Genomic DNA, 25824 nt, shown 5'->3' with positions numbered 1-25824 from the left:
GATGTATTTATATAAACTAGTTGTAGAAATGTGCCTCTTATTCCTGTTGAAAGGGAATAATAGAGCACAGCTTGTGACTGTCACAGCCACTTAAAAGCCACTCATCTAATGTCACATAGTGTTAGTCGAAACTCAATTGCTTAAAATGATAACTCTGGCCACACACAGCATGTTACGTAACATCCAAGAACCCCTGAGTTGCTGCTTTGATGATCTGACGTAAAAATCTACGTGGTAAATTGCATTTTTCAGTCCAGCCCTTTCTTAAGAAACTATAAACTGTTTGGTTAAGCGGCCTTGTCTGCAAACAACGAAACTTACAGCGGAAGGCGGTGCAGCACAGCAGGTTCCTAAAAACCTACTTCTGGTAAAACAGGGAGGAGAGGGAAGCTGACTCAACGCACAGTCAGTAAACACAACACTCCTTTATGGAAATGTGACAGATCAGCTGCACAGGACAGAGTCAGCCTTCCTAATTACTTTTAGAAACCAATAAACACCAGAGAAGCTTATGGAGGTGACTCATTCTCTTCACAGCTGCCTTTGCTAGAATTATAATTATGTCTCAACAAGTTTCATGTTTAGTCTCATGCGAAATGATCTGGTGTGATTAAACATCCAAATGTTCCTCATGAACTGTAGTTTCACCTGTTTGCATGAGTGACAAAATCATCTTCAAGCAAGACTTTGTTAACAAATTATTAACACATTTCATGTCAGCACAAATGATCTTTTGTTTGAGATGAATACATTTTCTCAAGTACCATATTTATATACAGTTTTGATTGTTGATTAACATTAATTGCTAATTACCACTTTCTTATTAGACATATAAAGGGTTAATTATTGACAACAACAAGTTATTTATCGTAGCGCGTTGTAGATAAATAATAGGCCGACCATTTTTGTGTTGCCAGGTAGAAAAATCCATTTGGTGGGTGAATACGCCTTTTGTAAGGAGCCAATCCTCACAGTGCTTTTATTTTTAAAGTCTAAAATACCAACCAGGAAAAAAGGAGCAACTTCCCTGGGGGGCTTCATACCCACAGGGTCTCTTAAACCCCGACTTCACTGCAAGTCAATTTGTTCAGGAATGTGCACCACTGAAGTATAAAATTAAGAAGGGTCTGGTATTATTACCTGATATGAAACTGTCTTGTTTCCTTTTGTAGCATCTCGTTTTAAGAACCTTTATATTGTGTTCATGTGATGCATGTTCCTTAATAAATATGCCTTTAAACAAATGGAAAACCTGTAGCTGCGTAGTACTGGTCCAGTGTTGGTGGACTGGTTCTTTTCTGCTTATTTGTGTGCAGTCTAGTTAATGAGAACTTGGTGACAGGGTACACAAAGCGCTGGGCGGGTCAATAGCAGAGGTGTGGACTGGATTCATTGATCTGATGACTTGAAACTCGACCTGATAGAAAATAAATTACTTGAGAGTGGACTTTGGAAGTTTAACACATGTGACAACGACTTGAACGACTTGCCTGTGTTCATTTTATGTTTTTGTTTAGTTTTTCTAGTGTTTTTTCGGTCTGGCTGTCAGTATTTCTCTGTTTTAAAGTGATGGGGAGGGATTTTGTTTTGATTGAGAAGAAATTAAGAAATAAATGAGCTTTTATAAAGCGTTTTCTCTTTGGTTACATGACATTTATTGATCTAAATATCAACGGTTACAAAACAAATTGAATTCATTGTCATACTGTTTGAGCAGGTGAGAAAAGTTGGCCAATAACATCATAGTTAGACAGATACTAACACCTTGTCCTTTCTCTATATGAAGATCAAATACTGAACTTTTTTTTTTTTTTTTACCTGTAGTGGATTTTTTGCATGTTGAGGTGTTACTACGTTTACTGAAGTAAATTGTCTGTCATGGATATATGAAGTAATGACATTTTTTGTTGCTTTTTTATTACTTCCAGGGTCCCTGAGGGTCCCCACACCCCCATGAAGCTTCTTCAGTACACCACCAGACTACTCTCTCTCTCTTTCACTCTCCCCCCCTCCCTGTCTCCCTCCCTCTCTCCTCTCCCTCCCTCCCCCTCTGTCTCTGGAGCGAAGCCCCGCCCCTTACCAGGTTACGGGGCGGGGCCTGGCTGTGCGGAGCCGGGAGGCAGCCAGAGCGTCCTCTCGCCACAGCTGTGCTACCCCACTCTTTGTCGGTGTCTGCTGCTTTCTCTTGCGCTTCTCTATCCGGCAGAAGGATACAAAGAGAGAGGCGGACAGCATGAAATAGAGACGGAGCATGAGAGCGGCGGGGGCAGCAGAGGGACGCGAGATACCCAGCCGGACTACAGTCTAGTCCAGACACGGATACTATTATCCCCGGACTGGAGACGGAGCTCCGCCGATGTACGCACTGGATTTCACCCACCGAAGAGTGTCGAGACCGGGGGGAGAGGGGCGGACTTTATCGCGCAGGTAGGGTTTTTGTCGGAGAAACGCAGTCAGAGGGTGTCCGTCTGTGCTTGAAATGCGCTCCGGGAGAGCTGCGCTATCACAAAAAAATCACCCCGGCCGACTACTGCAGTGCTTCGGTGTTCAGGCTTTTAAAGAAGTCCCGCACAGCTCCGGGTCTGGGTCGGAGGAGTGTTTGTGAAGCGGGGGAGAGCTGCTTGTAGAGCCGCGGGGACATATAAGAGCAACCGGGGTGCCCAATTTATCTTTTGTCGCTGCTCCGCCGCAGTGCCTTGTGTGTGTGTGTGCGTGTGTGTGTGTGTGTGTGTGTGTGTGTGTGTGTGTGTGTGTGTAGAGACTGTAGCCTACGTGCAAACTTGCTCGGGCAGCGATGTGTAAGCGGCACGTAGACGGCAGGGGCCGCGTATCGGACTCCCGTGATCAAAATATATGGTCCCGGGAGAGAGAGGTTTTGTTACAGTGCTGATTTTATCGCTCCTGCTCGGAGACGCAGCTGTAATTGCAGGCATGACGTGAGCAAAGAGACCAAAAGACCGCAGAATAAAAGCACAAATACACTGATTATCTGTGTGTCCCCTGTTTTTTTTCCCCCTTTCTTTCCCTTCATATGATTAATCTGAGGCTGCTGACTGTGTACTCAGGATTAGGTAATATTTTTCCGCTTCAGTTCCTGGCTGCGAGGCGCGCCGTGAACCCGTCTCTCCTCTCTGAAACCAGAGTCACTCTAACAGGCTGTACACTCCTATAAAGACTCATCTGATAATGTGCCTGTGTCAGCAGATCATTATGGTGGCTTGTTGCTGCGTTATTCCTGTTATATCTGCAGGGTCATTACGGGATCAGCCTGTAGTTGTTGTCGGAGAGGTTAGACAGGTTTCGTTTCAGCACACGGAGCGGGGAGGGCTTTTCCTTTCCAGGAAAGGAAAGATGAGTTTTCACGGTTATTTTTATGGCATAATTGCGCGTCCAAGCAGCCTATTAATCATGTCTTTATGCGCCGGGATGACTTCACCTTGGAAACTAAGATTGGGGGGATTATAGGTGTTAAGTTTGATGACTACCCGTGTCTTTTCTTTCTCTTTCCCTCAGGACTGACGGGCTGTAGGAACCGATCATGGGGCTCCCGGACAAAATACCTCTGGTGAAACCTTATTTCAAGAAGACGCAGAGGAAATTGGACGCCAAATGCCTTCACCGCGCCCTGGAGGATCCTATACTGACCACTTTACTGAGCACGGACACGCTGGTGTCCGGGGATGGGGTGTTTGTTCCCCGGAACCAGCCGGGCCGGACTCCGGGCACCTTGTGCGCGGCGGCCGTGGTGAAACAGAACTGTCTGGGCCAGGTGTGTCTCAAAGACCCAGGAGCTGCTGACGATGCCACAGCTGGAGCTGGAGTACCTGGGTTGATGACCCGGGACGGTGATGTGGAAATAGCCGATACTACTGCGGAGCTGGAGGAGACTGAGCGACGAGGAGAGCGACCGAAGATCACTGATCCTACCCCCGACAGCCGCTGCTTTCAGCCGAAACCTGGCCTCAGGGCAGCTGGAAGCCCAGTGACAATAACGCCCCCCAGCAGGGATATACCTCCCGTAGTTGCACCCCAGGCTCCTCTCCAGGAGGGGGGCATCAAAAGCAATGACCTCTTAACCTCTGGGGCTAAAAACCTTCCAGTCAAAGACTGCTCCAGCCTGCAGGACCCCCATCCCCTCATCCTGCAGCCCGACAAAGGAGTGCTATTTCAGGATAAAAGTGAAGAGGCCTCCCTTGACCTGGTTTTTGAGCTGCTCACCCAGCTCCAGTATCACACACATCAGTCGGACTCGGTGGACATTTGTGTGGATTTCCTCCAAGGACAGTGTGTTTATGGCAACGACTGTGCCCACCACCACACCGTCCTGCCCTACCACTGGCAGATCCGCAGGAGCAGTAGTCAGACGTGGCAGAGCATAGCAGACGACTCCCAGGAACAGCTGGAGAGACTGTACTGCAACCCGGACAATGAGCAAGTCAGGCTCAAGTTTCAGTAAGTGTCCCTCTGCAGTGGTGCAACCTGCAGGCTGTGTTATCCTGTACTGTGTGTGTGTGTATACTGTGTGTACGTCCTCTGGTTAGAAACAGGTAGCTACTGGTGGGGGAAGCAGTTACAGAGTGTTTCTGTATTTCTGTTCTGGATCTGTGAACTCTTTTCGGTTCAATCATTTCAGAATAGGAACTGAAAGTGTGATATGCGCATTTGCAGGGGAGCTTCGGTTTCTATCATGACTGTTTATTATGGATAACAACACTCAAATGATATTTATAATAATCCCTCAAGAACAATTAGAAAATTCTGACAGAAATCCTCTCAGTGAATTGAAAAAGTTGCAAAGTACAGTACATTGTAAGTCCTGCTGAAAAGGCCACTGTGTGGTAAACTGATAGGTGCATTGTTGTCATGTCACAAGTACCTATGAGTTAACAAATATTTGACATGGCAACAATGGTGCAGTAAGCTGATAGGCTGCTCGTGAATGATAAGCACTTCTGGTTTGGCGTGTTGGAAACAGTAGACCTTGGCCCGAGCTTCCTCTTTGGTTTCACCACGGTGACTCTACAGCTGTCCTGTGCATGTGTGGCCGATGGACTGCAGCCAAGTGAATGTGCCTGTTTGAGTGTTACTTTCACACTTCTCAATGCAGTAAATGTGGCTTATTAATGCACGTGTGAAAGTGTGTATTATGTATTGGATTGTGTGTTTTGGCCCTCACGTGTCTTCTAGTTAATCTGTATCATCGTGCCCTTGTGTAGACATGGCACTCCATCACCCAGCCCTGTTATTGGTTATCTATTTCCTGTATTTCCCTGCTCCCAAACTCACCCCGTGATTGGCCGGAGCGCCGTTCAAACCAGACTTTACGGCACTCACGGCACAAAGCTGTGAACTTCAGTGACCCTCAGTTGCCTTGTGCGGTCACTGACACAGACGCACTTGGCAGCTTCTCTCCCTCCCTCGGTCATAAACATGCACACCACTGTGTACACACACGCACACTCGCACTGCTTGGCACGCAGGCGCTCACACGAATGGGCTGCACAGAGGAGCTCAGTGGCTTGCAGTGCTCACACGCACGCCTTTTAGCAGACAGCAGATAAACCTCTCTTTCACTCTCTCACACACCCACATAGATACACACACATGCAAGCACTTGGCAAACCCCAGTGGGGTGACATAAAGGAGCACGCAGCGCTTCCTGTGAAACCGTACTGTATGCAGGCACATTCACACACAGTGGGCACGTCTGTGCTCACTACATTGACTTTATTGGAAACACAGGTTGAACGATATACATGACTGGAGATGTCCCCTCCACGATAGCCCACAAGTGCAAGTCCCACCTTCCTTCAGCCTGGACCTCATATCTTATTACATGATAATTGCAGAGTCCCACGTAGAGCTTGATGATTTGCTGCTTTTTTATTGTCATTTATGACAGTAAATGAAGAGTGTTTGGATTTTGGACCGGTGATTGAACAAAAGAAGCAATTTGAAGATGGCTCTGGGAAATTGTGATGAGCATTTTACATATTTTTTGATACTTTTTTTTAGACAAAATGATTATTCATGAAAATGAAAATAATCATTGGTTGCAGCCCTAATCCCATGTCACCATATTAGTGAAGATTTTGCAAAATATTGCCAGCAGACTGCTTTTTATGTATTTTTGTTTTGTCACGACTGATGATTATTTTTTACTATTTCTTAAAGCCTACCATGGCTTCTTCAGAAGTCTTGTTTTGTCTGGCCAACAGCCCAAAACCCAAAGATATTTAGTGCGCATCACACAAGTTAACGATAAGCAAGGAAATCCTCACAACCGAGAAGCTGGAACGAGGCAATGTTTAGCATCACATATCGACAGAATGTGAAGACATTGCAGATTTGATGATATGTCAAAGACATTTTTCTCATTAAACCTCTCCGAGCACCCAGTCTGGACCGCTTACTGTATGACTAACTGAGCTAACTAGCTAACAGCAGCTTCAGTTAGCAGCAGTTAGCGGTTTCTCTGGTAATGTGCTGCCCCCTATTTTTTGGAGTATGAATTGTAGAGGTGGCTAATTCTTACATATATCACCTTTAATCAACTCACTGTTTCAGCTGTCATAACATTAGAGAGGTTAGAGTTGTTGTTTCACTATTTAATTTTATTGTCTTTAAAGCAGTTAAAGTTGTAAAATGCAACACGTTAACTATTTTATGTTTCGTGATGTGTTAATGTAATCAGCAGATATGAACGCTCTCATAGTCACGTCAATGACACAGCGTTATCATCCTGAACTATCTACCACGTCCATCACATCAACTGCTCGTTCATGATTAACCGAGTCCGGTGAGCGACCACGCTTGTTTTCTCTTTGTTTATATGTATGTGTGTCACGCACACACAGTTTCGCGTGTGTGCTCAGAGGTCTGTATGTGTCCTCATGTTTGACTTGTTGACTCATGTTTTCAACTGAAACTCTATGCAAAGTGCATATTGCTCCACAAACAGGATATGCACCTGGTGGTGTCAACCCAAATTCTTCAGACACCTTTTGAGTGTGTTACGCTCTCACACAGTCAGACAGGACCATCTGGCACGCTTGCCTGAAACTCCAGTAGAAACTAGAAACACCGCAATAATTGCACCAGTATGTTTGAGATGCATTTGTTGTCATTATTATGATTCAAATTATTATATTCCTTTATATTGAATAGAGCTGCAACAATCATTCGATTAGTTGTTAACTCTTAAATTAATCGGCAACCTTTTTCTGGCCAAAGCTCCTGTGGTAGCGGTGGAAACACCAACACTCCCCTGGTGCTCCAAGCTTCCAGACTGGACTGCTAGATGCACCGCTAACTGAGCTAACTAGCTAATGGTAGATATAGTAAGCAGCAGTTGGTTATTCCTGCGATATACTGCTCCCTCTTTGATTTGATTTGAATTCAACAGGATGCTAGTTCTTACAAATTGCACCCTCAAATGTAATCTTGGGCTTGGGACACATTTTATAGAAAAAAAAACAACCAATCAGTTAATCAAGAAACAGGTTAATCGACAATGAAATCGTTCGTTGCGGCCGTGACAGTATTGAGCAAAAGTAATTTAGTTTGTAACGTACACGAAACATTTTACACAGCACAGATATCTGTATTTATTCTTGGCTTGATTAGCACACAAGATAATCAAGATCTTTCTTTTGATTTTCTACAAGTTGAGTCTGACTCACACATTTGATCTGATAATTAGCTTTTGAAGCCTCTTGACACACGGCCAACTTTTCTCACAAGCTAGATAATCACTTAATTATATCATCCCAGGCACCGTCACCCAGTTTTATATGTCACCAGTAAGGACGTAGCTCCGAAATACAATTCTCATCGTGGCTGTGCTTTATCATAATCCTCCCTGTTGCCTCTTCTGGAGTGACATTTTTTGTGAAGCGCTCGAGGCGTAACGCTCAACCCAAGAATGCGTATAAGAAGTTTTTGTAACCCTGACCCTAAAAACAGGTTCGACCGTTTGAGAACGGTGGCGTGAATACACAATGTAAAACATTTAACATGACGTATAACATTTCCATTCCTGAGACACACAGGCAGGGTTGTAGGGGTTTTGTAGCCGTTCATCTACAGGAAGTAAACACACTTTATTCTATTGTTGCCCCAGTCTAATCCAGCACCACAGGCTACAACTGCAATAAGGTGGTGACCTGCCTCTAGTGGACGTGAATGTTATTAATTTGTGTGTTTCGTTGATATGTTGACGCTGGGTAAACTCACTGTTGGTTTTGGTGCTCTAAGAGCCGAGCAGCCTATCGGGTGATGAGATGACAGACGTGAAAGTCAGTAAACTGAGCACTGTTCACACTGTTCTGGCTATTCAGCGCTCGGTTCAGTCATTTACCCGAAGCTTTGTGTTGCACTGGGTGTGTGTGTGTGAGCTCTTTTGATACTTTTCTTTAGAGAACCCAGCCTGTCTTTTCATGCGCGCAAGTACACACCAACCGGGCGCAGGCATCACTGTGGTAACCATAGCCAAATGATAACATCGTTAGCGATCTAAAGAGCAGCAGATGACTTAACAAGCTCTTCTGTCGGTATGGCAACACAGGCCTGTTTTGCCTCCTGCCCTGTGTGTGTGCGGAAGAGAGGGAGTGGATGGGATTTTTTTCTGTGTGTGTGTGTGTGTGTGTGTGTGTGTGTGCCTGCATCTGACTTTGTCCTGCATGGCCTTTTGTAATACATATGTGAGTGTGTGTTCTGTGCCGAGCTGTTCCCATGTGTGTATGATCCATAGCGCAGGTTAATCCCATCCATATGATAAGTAGGAATGGAAGTCTGGCTAATCCGCCTTAGTCATGAACTCAGCAGTAAGAAGGAATGTCGCAGTCATCGCTTCTAAAAGTTATACCGTGATAATCTTCGGCTGTACACTTGCTTTGCTAACAGATTTATTTATGCTGTGCTGTTGTGTGTGTGTGTGTGAGGGGGAGAAAATATAAGAAAACATCTAATGCTCCTCAGCTGATTTAAAGACTATTACGTGATCTGTCTGTTATTTACAGGAAAACCAAATCTCCTATAGTTGGGCCTACTTCCAGTAATATCTGCGTAAGAAAAACATCTGCGTAACCATGACAAAGCACCCATTTTTCATTTGTGCGTGTGAGAGAGAGAGACTCTTTTGTCGGCCAGGTGATAAAAGCCTTGCTCGTCATTAACTGACATAAAAAGTCACCGGACACCGAGGGCAGAGCGACCTGACACCAAGGTGCGTGTGTGAGCAGAGTCATTGGTGTGTGCGGCGTGGGGGATGCCAACACCCCCTTATTGTGTCACCAATCAAAGAAAATCAAGGATGGTTGTGTCCTTGAGGCCTTCTTTGCATGTGCTGATTGTGCGTGTGTGAAAGAAGAGGTGGTGTCAAGATAATCAGACCGCGTGTGTTCACTCTTGTGTGTGTGTGTGTGTGTGTGAGTGTCTGTGTGTCAGACAGCCCATGCCATGAATCAGTGGGGCGAGGTCAGGGTCGCTCTACCTTTATTACTCAGAGTCTGCCTTTACCTCTACCTTTCCTTTTGTCACTCCTCTTTCTCTCCCCTTCTCTCTCTTTGTATCTCTTTTTCATTCCTCAATTGTCCCTAAATAGGTGTGAGAGATGTGGAAATGTGTGTGCTTGTTTTTCTCCTCTTTTTTCCGATCAGATCATTTGTGTTATTTTTAATGTCAAACTCATTTATATCTTTCCCTCGCCCTGTTTATTTCACGCTTTCTGCCCGGGGTAGAGTTTTAGAATTTCAAAGAGAGGTTCAAAGGACTGAGAGCGAGGACACCCTGAACTATGAGCTTAATGACCTGCTACAGAGGAGGACAGAGACACACTCTTAACAAGGAACAATCCAGGACGTGCAGGAGACGACAGAGTACATTTCTTCCTGTTCTCGCTCCGTGTGTGTGTGCTTGTGTGTGTGGTTGGCTTCATGTTATTCGCTAAGAGCCAAAAAAACAGAAATCAAATGAAGCACATTTAAACAGATAACTAGAAAGTGAATAGCTAGTGAACATGAGGAAATAACACTTACCTATGACATCAAGGTGGTGTGTGTGTGTGTGTGTGAGAGAGAGGGAGAAGCCTTCGTCAGCAGACTTGGTTGACTGACTTACTTATCAAGGCGTGACTGGGTGAAGATTGCGTGCACGTATGTGTGTGTGTGTGTGTGTTAATCTGTTGAATGAATGTGTGCGTGGCGTGCGTACATGTTTTTTTTTTTCTTTTTTCTAGCCTGTGACGTTCACAATAGCATGACTGATGCTGGTATGTGGGTCCTTGTGTGTGCAGCCGTGAGAAAGTTCAAAGTTGTGTGTGTGTTTGTGTGTGTGTGCTGAAGGCAGTGTAAGGGATTAACAGCCATTTTGACAGTGCAGGGAGTTTTCTTAACCTTTATTTATCCAGGGGAATGTTTGGCTGAACATGGTGTCTCTATTTTTTTTCTGCTCTCATCCACACACTCACACCTGGGAGCTGCGCGCTACAAGAACAGAGCAGGTTTTGGTGCATTTTCAGCGCCACGTGCTTCGCTCAAGGGCCTTCTTCTTTCACCTTTAGCATACAAACACCCCTCCCTAGTCAGCGCTTTGCAGTCTTTTTTTCCTGGAAGACTAAAATACACAGCTTCGAACCTTCTCTTTTAGATTTGCATTTTCCGTTGCATGTGTGAACCTTCGCACAAAGCTCGGAGCAGTCCAACATTTCAAGCACGGTCTTGAAAAGTGTTGACCGTGCCAGGGTGGGTGTGCCTCGTGTCTTTTTCCAACTTTTGATTGGCCTCGCTGTGAAAGCACAGAATCTCAGTGCACTTAATTTAACCGGCGGAATTTTATTTTTAGAACGGCACAAACTAGTCTGGGAGCGAGGGTAGGGAAAAAAGGACTGACCTCTCTGGAGACCCGTCTCATCTGAGTGTGTCAGAGAGAGAGGCTCAGAGGCTGCCCGTAAATGTGACACAGTTAAACTTAACTTCCTTATAATAAAACCAGAATATGTGTGTGTGTGCATCGTACGACGCTCTCAAGTTCACACACGCAGAAGCCCTTGTGATCATAACATACTGTTGCAGGCAGAAAGTGTTCTGTGCTTTGACACGGAGACAGTGAAAGAGAGAGCAGGCCATGCAGGTGCAACCAGCCTCCTGTTTCAGACAAAGTACAGAGAATAGAGATCTGTGGAGAGACATAAAGAAACAGTGAAACAGAGAACAGAGCACAGAGACGAGAGAACAAAGTGAGGACAAATTAAGAAAACAAAGAGAGCAGGAAAGAACAGGGCTGACCAGAGGTGAAATAAAGGATCTACTGTTTTCACAGTTAATTTGTTTCCGCTGCCATCATCCTTTCTCTTCTGTTTCTCTGCCTTTGTATTCAAATTTCATTCTCTGTTTCTTTTGTATGAAATGGAAACACACTTTTATATTTACCCGAATGCCTGAATGCAGTTTAGAAAAAATTTCATAGGTCGTGATCCGTTACTGAAATAAGAATGAAGGCCTAATCACGGTTCCGGAAACCTACATTTGCGTTATATATCTGCCGCGTTTCACTGATAACCTGGTGATCTGATAATGACTGACTCATTCCTTAGTTGCTGTTTTGTTTCTGCACGTGTTCACTGAATGAATTCCTATTTCACTTCCTCTTACACAAATGCAGTCACCCCATGACTTAGCAGAAACACTGTCTTTAAATATACTGTATATAATTAGTATCTGTATCCATGTGTGTATATGTTTCTTAAAAAATGACTCAGCAGCTATTATCAGCACCTTCCTGACCGAAACTGCTGTGTGCACGTGTGCCTGTAACCCCAGTGACCGGTAATTGTAATTACAGTAGATGAAACTGAATACTTGATATGAGGTTTTCGCTTCTCGCGGCCGCTGAACTAATAATTCATTGCACTTCCTCTCAGCTTGTCTGTGTTTTAGATGGGAAACATCTAAAGGCTTTAATTTAATGTGCTTTATTTAGAACAAACCTGAGGCAGAACACAACCTGCTTTACACACACGTTTCCAGACAGACACACACTCACCCGCGTCTAACCTTTGACATTACATCCAATTAGTTTCCCTGCAAAAATCAATGAACCCATTAACACCGTCAGGCTGGGTGCATGTTTTTGTGTGATTTGGCCATGTGGCTGTCTTGCAAAGTTTGCATGTCTCTCTGTGTGTATTTGGTGTGAATGTATGTGTGTGTGTGTGAGTGTGTGTGTGTGTTTTCGCCCTCTCTGTCTGTCTGCAGTCCATGGCATAGCGTGCCAATGTATGATGCCCACATTTATGTGAGTGGTATGTCTGACCCAGAAAGGATTTGCCAGAGGCCCTATGGATGACTAATGTAGAGAGACTGATGCACACACACACACACTCAGACACACACATAGACAATGGGATTTTGACCCCGCTTGTCGAGACAGAGAGGGGTTAAGGGAGGTTGTATGTACATGATTACATTATGTTTCCACCATTTATTTGCTTACCAGATGCTAACATTTAGCAGATGTTAACGCTTAAACATGTTACAGCATCAATGATCTGTAGCATAAATGTCAACACCACAAAAATTAAAAGCAGAGTTTGACATTTTGGGAAATTTGCTTATTCACTTTCTTGCCAAGAGTTACATGAGAAGATTGATGCCACTCTTTTGTCCGACGCTAAATGTGAAGCTACAACCAGCAGCTGCTAACTGTAGCTGCCATTAGCAAGTAAGCTCAGTTAGCCGTGTAGTTAGCAGTCTGGACTGGGAGTTGGGAGTGTTGGTGTTTACATCACTTGCACGGGAGCTTTAGACTAGAATGGGATGTGGCCAACCGGTTAGCATGCTAACTTTGTTGATGTTATAACATCAGAACTCTCATTCAGATTGTTGGTCATTTTAGTTAATGTTTGAATGTTTTTGGCTAAACTTATTACATATTGCAACGTGAATCATCACAGTTACTGTAATCATTACACCCTTTTCTGACATTTAATGACCAAACCACCAATCAGTTATTTAAAAAAATAATAACAGATCAATCAACAATGAAAATACTTCGCAAGTAAATCGCAGCCCTAGTGTAGATATACGGTTTTGATCATGCATGTCTTCTTTGCCTGTATTCTCTGCATGTTAATATGTGGCATGAAAGTCATCAGTCATCAGTTACTGTCATCCTGTGTGACTCTTACTGAGTGAGCAATTAGAGGTTTGGTCGTCTTGCTCCAGGGCACTCGGGTTAAATTAAGGTTTAATCAGCAGCCACATGACCAGACATGCGGCTGTAACCATTTAACAACAAGGTCATCGTGCCACAGCCGCATGCTATCCGACCGTCTGACTGTGTAATATGTTATTTCACGCTGACTGCAGTGGTTAGTTATTATATTCACAATGATTTCCAATCTGTGTTCCAGGGGTCGAGTGTTTTCCCTAGACTTCGGGGCAATGCGAGTGTGTGACCTGGAGTTCGACGGCGTCCGACGACTGACCACCCCCGCCAGCCCTCTACCCATCCCCACAACGAACCCACACCCCAACCCCAGCTGTCACACAGTGTGGAAGTACTACTGCAGAGACAACTTTGGCTGGAGGGAATACTCCGAGGTGAGCCACTCGGTGCACGTATGTGTGTGTGTTTGTTTGCGTGCACGCTCTATGAACACGAGGCCAGACACATTAACTCTGCCCACACCAATCGATTGTCTCGCCACTGTGATGGGATCGATTTAGACACGCACACACACGCTTGTACACACCTAAACACCTCTAAACACGATTGCAATTTATTTCACCAAATCAGTAAAGATTGACTTGTTTCTGTCCGTGTGAGCTTGTGTCTCATGATGAAACTCATTACCAGCTTAGCTTTTTGTTATCAATAGATTGCACCACACCTCACAGACATTTCCCCTCTCCAAGCTCTCCCTTCCTCCTTCCTCTGATGAATGGAAATGCGGAACAGTCGGATGTTGAGTCTAAACTCTTCTTCATGTCTTTGTCCACCCCTTCCTTTTCTACCTTTCTGTTCCTCCACAGCCGGTGGTGAAGCTCATAGAGGAGGCAAGTTCAAGGGGTCTTAAGGAGGTGCGATTCATTACGCTCCAGAACCAGTATATCCTCAACATCAGGGAGGGCTTCCAGCAGAACGCGGTCTTCGGGTTCAGGCGTCAGATCAAGAAGCGGCCCATGTTCATGTCCTCTGTGATGCTAACACCCCACCTACAGTAAGTAAAGACATTCAAGACATCTTTGTTCCCCTCTGCTCTTGAGGTGAACTGACATATAGACCCCCAACCTGGATGTTATTGTACAAAGTTTTGATTTGTCCAGTTCTTTGGTTTATGAATGAATGCCTGCTAATTAGTAAAAAAATTGCATTCCAACACGCTAAGATGATGACCATCGTAAACATTTTATTTACTAAACATCATCATGCTACCATTGTTATTGTGAGCTTGTTAATGTGCTGACGATGGGCCGTAGTCTCTTGTTTCTGCCAATAATCCCATCAAATAAAGGACGAGCTGACCAATAAGCTAATTGTCTTGGTGTTGTTGATGTGGAGGCCATCTGGTTGCCAAAACTATTGTTTCTGAGCAGTATATTATCCTCAGCAAGTCCTTTATATAAACAGCCCACTCACCAGCTGAGCAATATGTCGATGTGATATCATTATTACGATATGAGACTATACATCGGCTTGGATTAAGGATATCGTCATGTCGTGATATGGCATATGTGTTGTGTTTTCCTGGTTTTAAAGGCTGCATTACAGTAAAGTGATATATTATCACAAAATAGTCATCGTCCCTACAGTATTGTTGCTATATCAATGTTAAATTATTTGATCAGAAATATTGCGTTATTTGATGTTGTTGCCCAATCCAAGCATTTATGAAGTGCTTTTGAGTAGATGTCAAAATATCGAGATATGCATTGTGTATCAAGATATAGTCTGAAAGTGTCACAATATTATTTGAAGGCCATATTGCTCAGCTCTACCTGGTCTATTCACACATGGGCTTAATCAGACATTACACAGACTGGACTGATTTGGACATTTTTGTCCCCAGCTCCTGCTGGGAAATGTCTCGATAAGTTCAGGGTTGTGTTGCATGTTTGAAAGGGACTGTCTACGAAGAATAACAGAACATTCTGATCAGCAATAATTGTAGCCAATTACCAGTAAGGCAAAGTGTCAGGACAGTCAGTCCTCAGTCGAGAGGTAAAAGTCATTCACTTGATTGATAGTCTCTCTTTGTCTTTTACTCCCTCCTCTGGTTCCCGTTGTACTCTCTGGCAGAGCCTCGCAGATTGTTCGGCTCTCAGATCTCAACCTTGTTAGAGAACATTTTGTATTTCGGATATGAAGCTTCATTGACTATTAGAACAAAGTCCTCGACTTTAAGTGCCTGGAAACACATCCACAGGAACACACACATGCACAAAGTTGGCTCTTCAGTATGTGATACACTGTCTCCCGTGGCTCTCTGTGTTCTGCGAGTATCTGTTTGGAGACTGGCAGGCACACAGAGGTCCGTACACAATGCTAATGTCGCAGTCAGGGCTGAATACTCAAAAGCCTCTGAACGCCACAGTCACCTTTAATCCGTTCCACACTGGCAGCCTCAGCTGAACTTGAAGCCCACATTAATACTTCAGATTTTTTGGCAAATCAGACAGAGTCACCGGGACACAGGAGCCGTCATGTGCAGGGCGAAGTGGGCTTGAGCCAGACAGACGGAAAATGAGATAATGAGGCAAATGAGGACAGATGAGACAGAGGACAAAGGAAAAATCCATCCGGCAGGTCCCACAACTCAAGAAATATCCACTGAAGTGATAGAAATTGGTCTTACATCTTCTTTTTCTCATAACTAGTGAGAAAATCTATGAACAAGATGAGATATGTCTTTTCTGGAAGATAGAACATAATTTAAGGACTTTTCATCTTTCAGCTGCTATTTTATTTAAAGCAGTGAAGCGATTGGCCCTGCTGCACTCGCCTCAGTGATATCCCTGAAACAAGTGATACCAGATTGGAAACGAGTGGAGTCATCTCACCCCATTTGCAGAATGTTTCACTTCCTTTGCTGAGCAGGCTGCCGCCGCGGTGTCCTGCCAGTGTCCCACACAGACAGAACGCTAGCACGAGCTGTTCCTGCACCGGGGGCTCGACAGTCATGAGAGGACAAAATGGAGAGCAGGGGATGGAGGAAAGAAAGCGAGAGAGAGAGAAAATTAGACGGAGGAAGAAGGAGACGGAGGAGAGAAAGGAGACAAGCCGAGTCAGGGAGGAAGTGAGAGAGGGCTAAATGGTTTCCAGACTGGCTGCACAGCAGAGTGGAGCTGGTGAATGAAGGAGTGTGAAATGTGACTGTGGGGAGCTGGAATTTGGATTGAGGGATTTGTTCCTGGGACTTTTTCTTCCGTTTGTTGTGTGCACGCTTCAGTGAATCACAAGAATATGATCACACAGTCACATTGTGATGAGAAAAAGCAGGCGGAGTGTTAAATTTTTTGCGTTAACACTTGTTTTTTTGGTTGAATTTAGTATTTTGAAAGCAAGACAATGAGTGTCCTCAGCGTGTGTGTATCGGGAACAATCTGTGCTAGGCTAAGAGTTTGGGGTCATTAGCTCGATTGGCACTCTCCCTCTCCCTCTCTCATCTCTCTATCCCCATGATGTTATTTTCAGGCGTCTCCTCCCTCCTTCCCTTGTTATCCATCCCAATCTTTTCTCCTTTTTGACTCTTCCTCTCCTCAACTCCGTCACTCTCTTGTTATCTGTCCCTTTTCATTTGACACTTGTTTTCTGCAGCAGGCTGTCTGTGATCTCTTCAAAGCGCACGGGGAATAGAGACATCGATTGCAGGGAGAGATCGAGACCGGAGAGACAAGATAAGAGAGAGAGAAAAGAGATGAGAAAGAAAAAAAAATGTCACACTGATCACAGTCTCTTGACAGCACACACACACATACTCTCTCTTATGGCTGATAGGGCTAACAGCATTTACACTTACAGAGCGATAACTTGACAGCCCAACCACTGTTACTGACTTAGATGCCAGACACAATAGTTTTTTTTGTCACTTTCATGACAGCTCAGCAATTGGCATTTTCATCCTCCCTCTCTCTTGTTCTCATTCCTGTCTCTCCCTCGCTCTGCCTCCCTGTCGTCTTGTTTGGTGTCTGGGTTTCATTGTCGCGCAGCCCTGCTGTTTTGTTTGGTTGCTGACGGCTGGCGGCTGCTGTGGAGCTCCTCCACTCCACTCAGCAGCGCTGTGATGTCATTGTTGACAGTTGGAGAGCGATGATTTCGGAAGGTTCATCGCAGCGGGTTTGTTTGACGTTAGGATGCAGCATTGAGTGGAAACACTTTGGAAACACATGCTTTCATTAGCCTTATTATGAAGCTCCTGCTATAAACGTGTGCTCCCGGTCTCATTATCCCAAATGTGCTAGTTATATAAACACCAACACTCCCCTGGGGCCCAGTCCAGCCCGCTAGCTGCACAGCTAACGGAGCTAACTACCTAGTGATACGCTGCCCCCTATTTGTTTTTGAGTTGTTCTGTTTAATTGGCTATATGCTCAGAGAATACATTTTAATATGTAGTTCACCTGAAGCCAGATTGACGGTTGTTTCCTGGATCTTGTTTGTTGTTGTTGTTGTTGTTGTTGTTTATGTATTAGGCTGCATATCTTCATAGTTTTCATTTATTATGTATTTATCTTTTGGGGTACTATCCCTACATTGTTTTCACGTGCTACCAGGGTTGAGCAGTAGAATGATAAATAAGATACTAACACTGTGGTTTATCATACTTTCTGCCAAAAGTGCATGACCTTATTCCTCAAAGCTCAGAGTATTGATCTTCTGATAGTGTGGTCACTCTGCATCTGATGCAGTTTTTGCAGAGCATTTCAGACTTACAGTTCATGCCTTCCCTCATAGAAACATTTAGTCTAGCCATGACTTTCTGAATCCTCAAATCCTTTTCAGTTTGGTCTTAGACTTTTGGACCCCACTGTATATGTTGAGCTCGTCAGCGGACACGTTTCACATTTTTGCATGTCGGCTGTCCTGTTGAGCAGTCACTTAAGACTTTTCCCTTTCATTAGCACTACATTAAATAGTTCCTGCAGGAACCTTCCTTTGAATTTACAGTTCAATCTCATTTCCTGTCTAGGAAACTGAAGGAAACTATGAGCCCCGTAAAATAAAGCACTACCACATTTAGGTCAAAGAACTACAAAAGAAATACAGCTGTAAGGCACAGGTTACGAGTGTGTTTACTTTTTTATATACAGTAAATGTACTTTGTGACTGTGTGTATGTATTTCAATTCAACTATCTAGAAGTACAAAGTTTAAAACCAAAAAAAATAAGTCAATTGTAATTTTCTAACCACATATCTCATTTCTCTTCTTTTAGGACTTTGGGCGGCCTCTCTTCATCTCCCCTCCCCTGTTCCTCCTCCTCTTCCTCATCCTCCTCCTCCTCATCCATGGATCTCTCCGCGTCACATCCCCTCTCGCCGACGACCACCAACCCACCCAGCCTCTTTCCGGAAACGTGGTTGCCCATGACGATGAGCCAGGACTTCCTGCAGGTACCGGTCTCACGTGAAGACCGCAGCTACCGGACGGTGTACAGCCTTTTCCACAAGACAGTTTCAGAGACCAAGTTCAGGATCATCAAGATCCAGCGTGTGCAGAACCCCTTCCTCTGGGAGAAGTACAAGAGGTGAGACAAGGAGCGCAAATATTTTATTTGACACTTTTTTAAGCACTTCCTCTCTGCTGGAGATATTATCTATCAGTCTAACCTCAAATCTAACCTAACAAGTCATTTCCAGTAATCGTAACCAATCAGACACTGTTTTAAGGAAACAGAATCATTTTTGTCGGGGTCAGAAAGTTCACTGTCAACAGGTTTCAGTGTCTTCAATTTTTTCCTTTGCATGCTGTGTGGTGCAGCTGCGGCATTTGACTTTGACGCACTTGTGGTTGTTCTATTGAACGTAAATCTGCTGAAATGATCAGCAGCTACTATGTCATGAGAGTGTTATGAGTTTAAGTGGTGGATTTAGCACAGTTGATAGTGATTTGTTCCCACAGTCGAGAGATTTGACCACACTTGGAGACCTAATTAGATTAGAAGCACAGAAATAAGTCTTTCCTATCTATATTTATTTAACATGATGGACACAAAGTGGTGCAGTCTCTCTTGTCTTAAATCCTCTTTTGTCGTAGTTTTTCCATATTTTGCTGTTGTGGCACAAAATTCACCTCTTTATCTACATTTCTGTCGCTGAACTCAAGAGTATTTCAGAAGACACAGCTGCACATTTGTTGCAGACAGAACACAAACACAGGGTGGGTGAGAAACAACATTAAAGGAGGAAGAAAAAAAATAGGCCGAATGGTACCAGCTGTGTGGGACGGCAGTGGTGTGAGAACACGGAGGACGGAGAGCTGTTTGGTGATGAGGATGTTCCTCTCGCGAACACAGCAGGCTAACCACTGTGGTTAGAGCAAGGCAGGTCCTATCAGCTGTGACAGTTAAACTCTCCCACACTGACTGGTACCGCACGGTTTCACAATGACTGACACTGTGTGTATTGTGTGTTTGTGCGTCTGTGTGTGTGTGTCGCTGACTCTGAAAGTGATGCCCCCTGTGAATGTCAGTTGATGTCCTCTTCCCACACTCGGGTCGTGACAGGGAAACCATAAGTACTTGTTTGCGTGTTTGTGTGTTGAGCAGCCTCATCTTAAAATTTTGGAGCAAATTGTATGTGTGTGTGTGTGTGTGTGTGTGTGTGTGTGTGCTTGGATGCATGCAGTGAATGTCAGTCTCTGTCAGGTCACAAGCTGCAGGGTCGCAGGAGGTCATGGCTGGGTCACAGCCTCTCTGTCTCTGAAACGCTTTCGCCTCTGCATGCCTGATTGATCCGCTCAGTCCATCAAACGAGCTGAGAGTGTGTGTGTGTGTGTGTGTGTGTGTGTGTGTGTGTGTGTTGCTCAAGAAAACGGATTAGGCCCGATGTTCTTACCAAGGTTCAGAGCAAGTGCGGCTGTGATCACAGCCTTTGAATAGAAACAGCAGCTGTTTACTAATTTATTACCTTAGAGATGATCTGTCTAAGTGTATCAGCATATTCACATAAATCAGAATCAGAATCAGAATTCCTTTATTTGTCCCGCAAATGGGGAAATTGCTTAGTCACAGCAGCCAAAGGACAGTATCACACTTAAACAATAATAAAAAGTAAAAAATAAACAATATAATAAGAGATAAGAAATAGAATTAACTCGTATATACATAGTATTTACAATATGAACTTGGTATTTACAATATGACATAGTATTTATAAAGGATGAAGAGCACAGAGGGGTGTTTTTGTTTATTCTATTATATGTTGTCAAGTAAAGTTAGGAAAAAAATATTCACTGACGCAGTTATTTTTTCATCAACAAATCCCATCTGACCTCCTGCCTCTCTCTGCTCTAACAGGAAGAAGGAGTACATGTCCCGGCGTATGTCGGAGATGGACCGGCTGCTGAGCGAGCGCCACCTCTTCCACGGCACCTCGGCCGACGTGGTGGAGGGCATCTGCAAGCACAACTTCGACCCCCGAGTCTGTGGCAAACATGCCACCATGTTCGGCCAGGGATCCTACTTCGCCCGCAAGGCCGTCTACTCCCACAACTTCTCCAAGCGCTCGCCCAAAGGAGTCCACTGCATGTTCCTGGCCAAAGTCCTCACTGGCAGGTGTGTGTGGGTGCCGCAGTTAACAAGTTGATAGTGGGAACATTTCTCATCTCTGTGGTGATGGATGGGATTTTTCACAGCTCTTGCTTCTTGAAACTTGAACACTGCAAAAAAACACACTATATGAGGGATTGAGTGTTAGAATACATTTTTAGAGGGTTAAAATTGAGAAACCAGGTGGGAATGTCTGGTTTTGGCAAATGCAGTGACTTAGTATTAGTATTATAGAAAAATATGCCAGCAGTAACCTAATGTAACCAGAGATATCAAGGAGTACTGTACTATTGCCTCTTAATGCATTTACTTGTGGCATAAGCTGTTTAAATCTTTGTTTCAGTCGTATGTCTCAGCTAGAGCTGAAACGATAAGTGAATTAATGGATTTCCAATTACTTAAAAACAAATTAATTCTCTTAGTCTTTTTTTAAAGCATAAATGCAAACATTTTCTGCTTCCAGCTTCCTAAATGTAAGGATTTGCTGCTTTTCTTAGTCACTCATGATAGCAAATGAAGAGTCTTTGGTTTTGTACTGTTTGTTGGACATATTAAGCAATTTGAAGACGTCACTTGAACATTTTTCACAATTTTTGGACATTTTATGCATGAAACAATTAAGCGATTAATGTTGAAAATAAGCAGTACATTAATTCATAATGAAAAATAATTATTAGTTGCAGCCTTAATCTTAGCTATTACATCGTGCTTGAGTTTGATGTGTTAGCAGGAAGGACACAGTTTGGTAAATGCAAAATTGAGGTTTTGTGTATATAGTTTTTATCGGGGTTTCCTGTATGAAAACAGTGGTGGACTCAGGGGCAGGGGCTGTATGTGGTGGGGCACCAGTTTGCAGAAAGGGCACATTAGCGGGCATTTAATCAGGTTTTAGCTACAATAGGGGCATCCAAGAGGGCACATCATGTCCCCCCCTCCCCTTACTTTACCAGTATGTTCCATCCAGCACATCCCTCTGCTTCTGACCCTATCACTGTCTCGCTCTGTCAAATTAAATTTCCAGCACACACCAGCATTAATTTGGGTCATGGAAATCGTGAGGTTCTTTTCCATAAACCATTGTTGAGCCATGCTGTACACCATACTACCCCCATTCCTTAAAATGCCAAGTCAAATCGAGAGCCACTCATGTAAAACAGCTGATTTGGCTGATTCCGTCATTCATCACAGGCTGCGGCAGGGAGTCTGCTCACCCAGAGGATGGTGTTGTGGTTTGGAAAGACACCATACATACTCTCCTCCCTCCCCCCAACACCCGACCTGTGTTTAATCTGTTCCGCGGCACAGTCAGAGACGTTACTTCCAGACCTGAGCAAGTTATCTGTACAGTGTGGTCAACTTTCCTGTCTGAAACCATATCCGGCACACAGACTCTTTACGTGACTGCCTTTCTCTGTAAAGATTCTTATTTTAATGTTTTATTTATGACCCCAGAGGAAATGGAACAAAGATTGATGGATTACTGGTTTTTAGAGCTTGACATGAATATCTAAGAGAAAAAGGAAGTACAAACTGGTTACAATGCACTGGCTCATTTCATACACATACACGTTCATTCCATGCGCTTACAGCATATGCTTATATCATTTAAAGTTCCCTAAAACCCATAAAGGAGCAGCTTGATTGTTAGCATTACATTTAGTAGAGGCTTCTTTTAGATGGTTATTCATTCTTGTGTGGCTCCTAGGTTGCAGAGCTGAATGGAAATCTATTAGCAGCATTTTAAAAATCGTTTGGTTAAAGTTCACCGGTTAAGTTTGAGATTTTGGGCTGTTTGACTTCCGCAACATGTCTTTTGTCAGAGTGGTTGAAAGAAAATTGTTCAAAGAGAACAAAGCTCACATTGAGGTGTTAATCAGGCATTTTAGTTCTGATATTCAAGTGTAGTGTCTTCACTTTTAACGTCCTAACCCTGTGCCTCTCCTCTGTGTTTATGCAGGTTAACTGTAGGAAACCCCTCCATGCGGCGACCTCCGCCCATCAACCCTCGTGACCCCTCCAGTGACCTTTTTGACTCCTGTGTGGACAACTGGGTGGACCCCCAGATCTATGTCATCTTCAACGACGACCAGAGCTATCCTTACTTTATCATTCACTATGAGGAGGTACCCAGCACTGTCGCCATCTAAGCCCTGGATCAGACCTGGATCTGTCTGTATTTGCACATACGTTGCTCATGTAGTCTGTCGAGGTGCGAGATGGGTGGAGTTTTCCACTTCAGATGGAAAGGAACGGAAATTTAGATCATGACCGTTGCTTCAACCAACTGAACTTCACCCATCTGCTGCTCTAAACAGGTTAAAACCGTTTCAGACATGTTTGCAAATACTCAGTGGTTTAGGTCTGCAAGTCAACTGGATCCAACCAGACTGGACTGCAGTAAGGAACAACAGACTGGTCCAGACCGGATTAAACTGGAAAGAACTGGACTAGCAAAGGACTGTTTCATCCAGCGTTCAGAAGTGGATACAAGCAGACAACAGCTGGGATAACAACAGACTTGACTGGACTCATATACCACGCTTTGTTATCTAGCATGAACAGGAGCCTGTAGTGGTGATCATGGGACACACGAGGATTTATCTACCTTATTGATCTGGAGCAGATGCAGGAAAAACCAAACCTAGTCCTCTTATCATTTAGTCGTATGGCTGTATATGAACTCCACATCAGGACAAACGCTGTAGTAGACAGTTAGCGTCCTGCCAGTACTGTGAATGACCAGCTGGCCATATTATTATTATGAGGAAGCAGCAACCAACCAATCAAACGCTTCCATAGAGAAACCATGGCGACACTGACTCCTGTCAATCTCTTACAAAAATCATAATAGTGAGTGTTTACCCAGCCTCCGACCCATACGTTTTTATTTTTCCAAGTCTATGTGCTGCGTGTTTGAATCTTTTACTTTAGTGGACATGAATCTTGTGGCCTCTTCAAACAGACAACGGACATGAGTTTCAGTGGGAGCTTTTACAAATGGACATCCACATATTGTAAAACCCCATGCAGAAGTTTCACATGAAGCCAGTGCTGTTTCCGGTTGGCCATTTTTGCCTTCGCGCCCACCGCTTAAGTCCCTCGCGGGGTGGATTGAAGAGTGTACAGTTTCACGCTGAGACTATGTGCTGCGGCAGTGCGGCGGCAGCGCTGTAGCATCTTGTCAACAAACCCCCCTGAAACTCATCTCTCTTGGACCGCTCTCTCTCTCTGAGACAGTAGACATGTGACAAACTGTACAGACGTTCTCTTTGTTTATATTTGAACTGTGTGCCTTTTGTTCATAAAAATTTTATTTATGTTAGTTTAATGTAACATTGATTAAATAAAGAATCTAAAAGAAAAAAAATGACTCATTGGTGAACTTGTGTATTATTTAAATCATGTCGATTCAGATGTATGAGCAATGTCGTGGTAATGGTGTTAAACCTCCCTCCTGAACATTCATGTAAACATTACGTCACCAAAAGCTTTAGAAGTGGAGGAGGTTTAATTGGGTCAAAGCAAAATGAGCATAACGTCGGTTAGACATGATTAATTAAAGGTGCAATATGTAAGAATTGGCCACCTGTCAAATTCATACATACAAATAGGGGGCAGCATATCACCAAAGTGACCGCTACCTGCTGCTAATTGTAGCTGCTGTTCGCTAGTTAGTTCAGGTAGCCATACAGTTATTCCAGACTGGGAGCTTGGGGACCAGGGAAGTGTTGGTGTTTACACCGCTAGCACAGGAGCTTTGGACCGGGATTTGCCAGTGCTCGCTGGTTAGCTTGCTAACTTCAGTAGATGTCTCTGCTGCACAGTAGACATCACAACGTCAAAACTGTCATTGCTACACATTCTCTTAATAATTTAAGTACATTTTTGTGTGTTTTCCACTCAAATGCCTATGTATTGGCCCTTTAACTCATTGAGATAATGCATAAAAGCAGTCATTTATGGCTAATCTTAGTTGTGTAGCTTAACACAAAAGGGTTCTGAAAAGTAGCCTAATAGTTTGACATTTTTTTGGATATGCGCTTTTTTAACCAGACCAGTTATACCTAGCCCCAGTGAAGAAACAAGATACCTGTATCATCAAATTGTCATTTTTACAATTGTTTTGTGTGTGTGTGTAGATCAAATGGGACATAAAGTGTTTATTAGGTAGCTTTAGAGGTGCTTGTAGGTGTTTGTTTTTTTAACTGAGGACAGCACCAGCTCTTTCCTCCAGTTTACAGTCTTTATGCTAGGCTAAGCTGACTGGCTGTGTTATATATTTACCATACACATGTGAGAGTGGTATCAATCTTATCCTCTAACTATTGGCAAGAAAGTGATTCATTGTTTCAAACAATGACTTTAAAGAACTTCTGGCCTCTACAACACACAGTAAGAGAGGTGGCTCCTAACTGTCGGTCACATGTTGTTGACATCAGATAGTCAGTCGTACCGAGGAGAGTTTTGTTCATCTGATTATTTGTTCTCGCCTTCTTGGTCCATTGTGTATTAAAATCTGAAAGGAATTCTCCCGTGCTCAGCCTTCCCCCTGTCTGTACCCCCCTCCCCCATCCCCAGCAGCGTATTATCTGAGCGCCATGTCTAATGCGGTCCAGAGGGAGGCTGGCGAAGGTAGCAGTCTACCCAGCCTGGAGACGGCTCACATGGGGCACAGCAGAACTCCTCCTCCTCCTCCTCCTCCTCCTCTGCAGCTCATGCACATCTCATTTCTCAGGAAAACTTTTCCGTGCTGTCGTATCTCTCACCTCATCTCTTATCTTTCTGTGTCTAATCCTTTTATCTAAGCTTCCTTTCTTTCAATCTGGCTTGTTCTTGTTGCAGGTTTGATTTGTTTCCTGAACCATCGTGGACAATGAGGTCATGTCCTCACTATTCTTTGTTTTATTCTTTGTCCAGGGAGCCTGCAGGTTAATAGAATAGTTTGACATTTAGATAAGAAAATGACACAACACTCATGTTTCTACGCTAATCATGAAGCTATAGCTAGCAGGTGATTAGTTTAGCTTGGCACAAAGACTGGAAACTGGTGGAAAA

At 43.9% G+C, this 25824-nt stretch overlaps 1 protein-coding gene across 1 annotated transcript; it reads left to right on the top strand.

The window, feature by feature from the left end:
- Nucleotides 1-1928: 1928 nt before the first annotated feature.
- On the top strand, nucleotides 1929-24139 carry tiparp (TCDD-inducible poly(ADP-ribose) polymerase). Its single transcript, XM_073490588.1, has 7 exons — nucleotides 1929-2427; nucleotides 3514-4452; nucleotides 13412-13601; nucleotides 14034-14221; nucleotides 18436-18747; nucleotides 20518-20775; nucleotides 22727-24139. The coding sequence occupies exons 2-7, from the start codon at nucleotides 3539-3541 to the stop codon at nucleotides 22914-22916; spliced, it is 2052 nt and encodes a 683-aa protein (XP_073346689.1). The 5' UTR covers nucleotides 1929-2427; nucleotides 3514-3538; the 3' UTR covers nucleotides 22917-24139.
- The last annotated feature ends 1685 nt before the right edge of the window (nucleotides 24140-25824 follow it).

The sequence above is a fragment of the Pagrus major genome, chromosome 2, assembly GCF_040436345.1.
Source record: "Pagrus major chromosome 2, Pma_NU_1.0".
Lineage (NCBI taxonomy): Eukaryota > Metazoa > Chordata > Actinopteri > Spariformes > Sparidae > Pagrus > Pagrus major.
The sequence above is the reverse complement of the archived record's forward strand: the minus strand, read 5'-3'. Positions and strand labels throughout refer to the sequence as shown.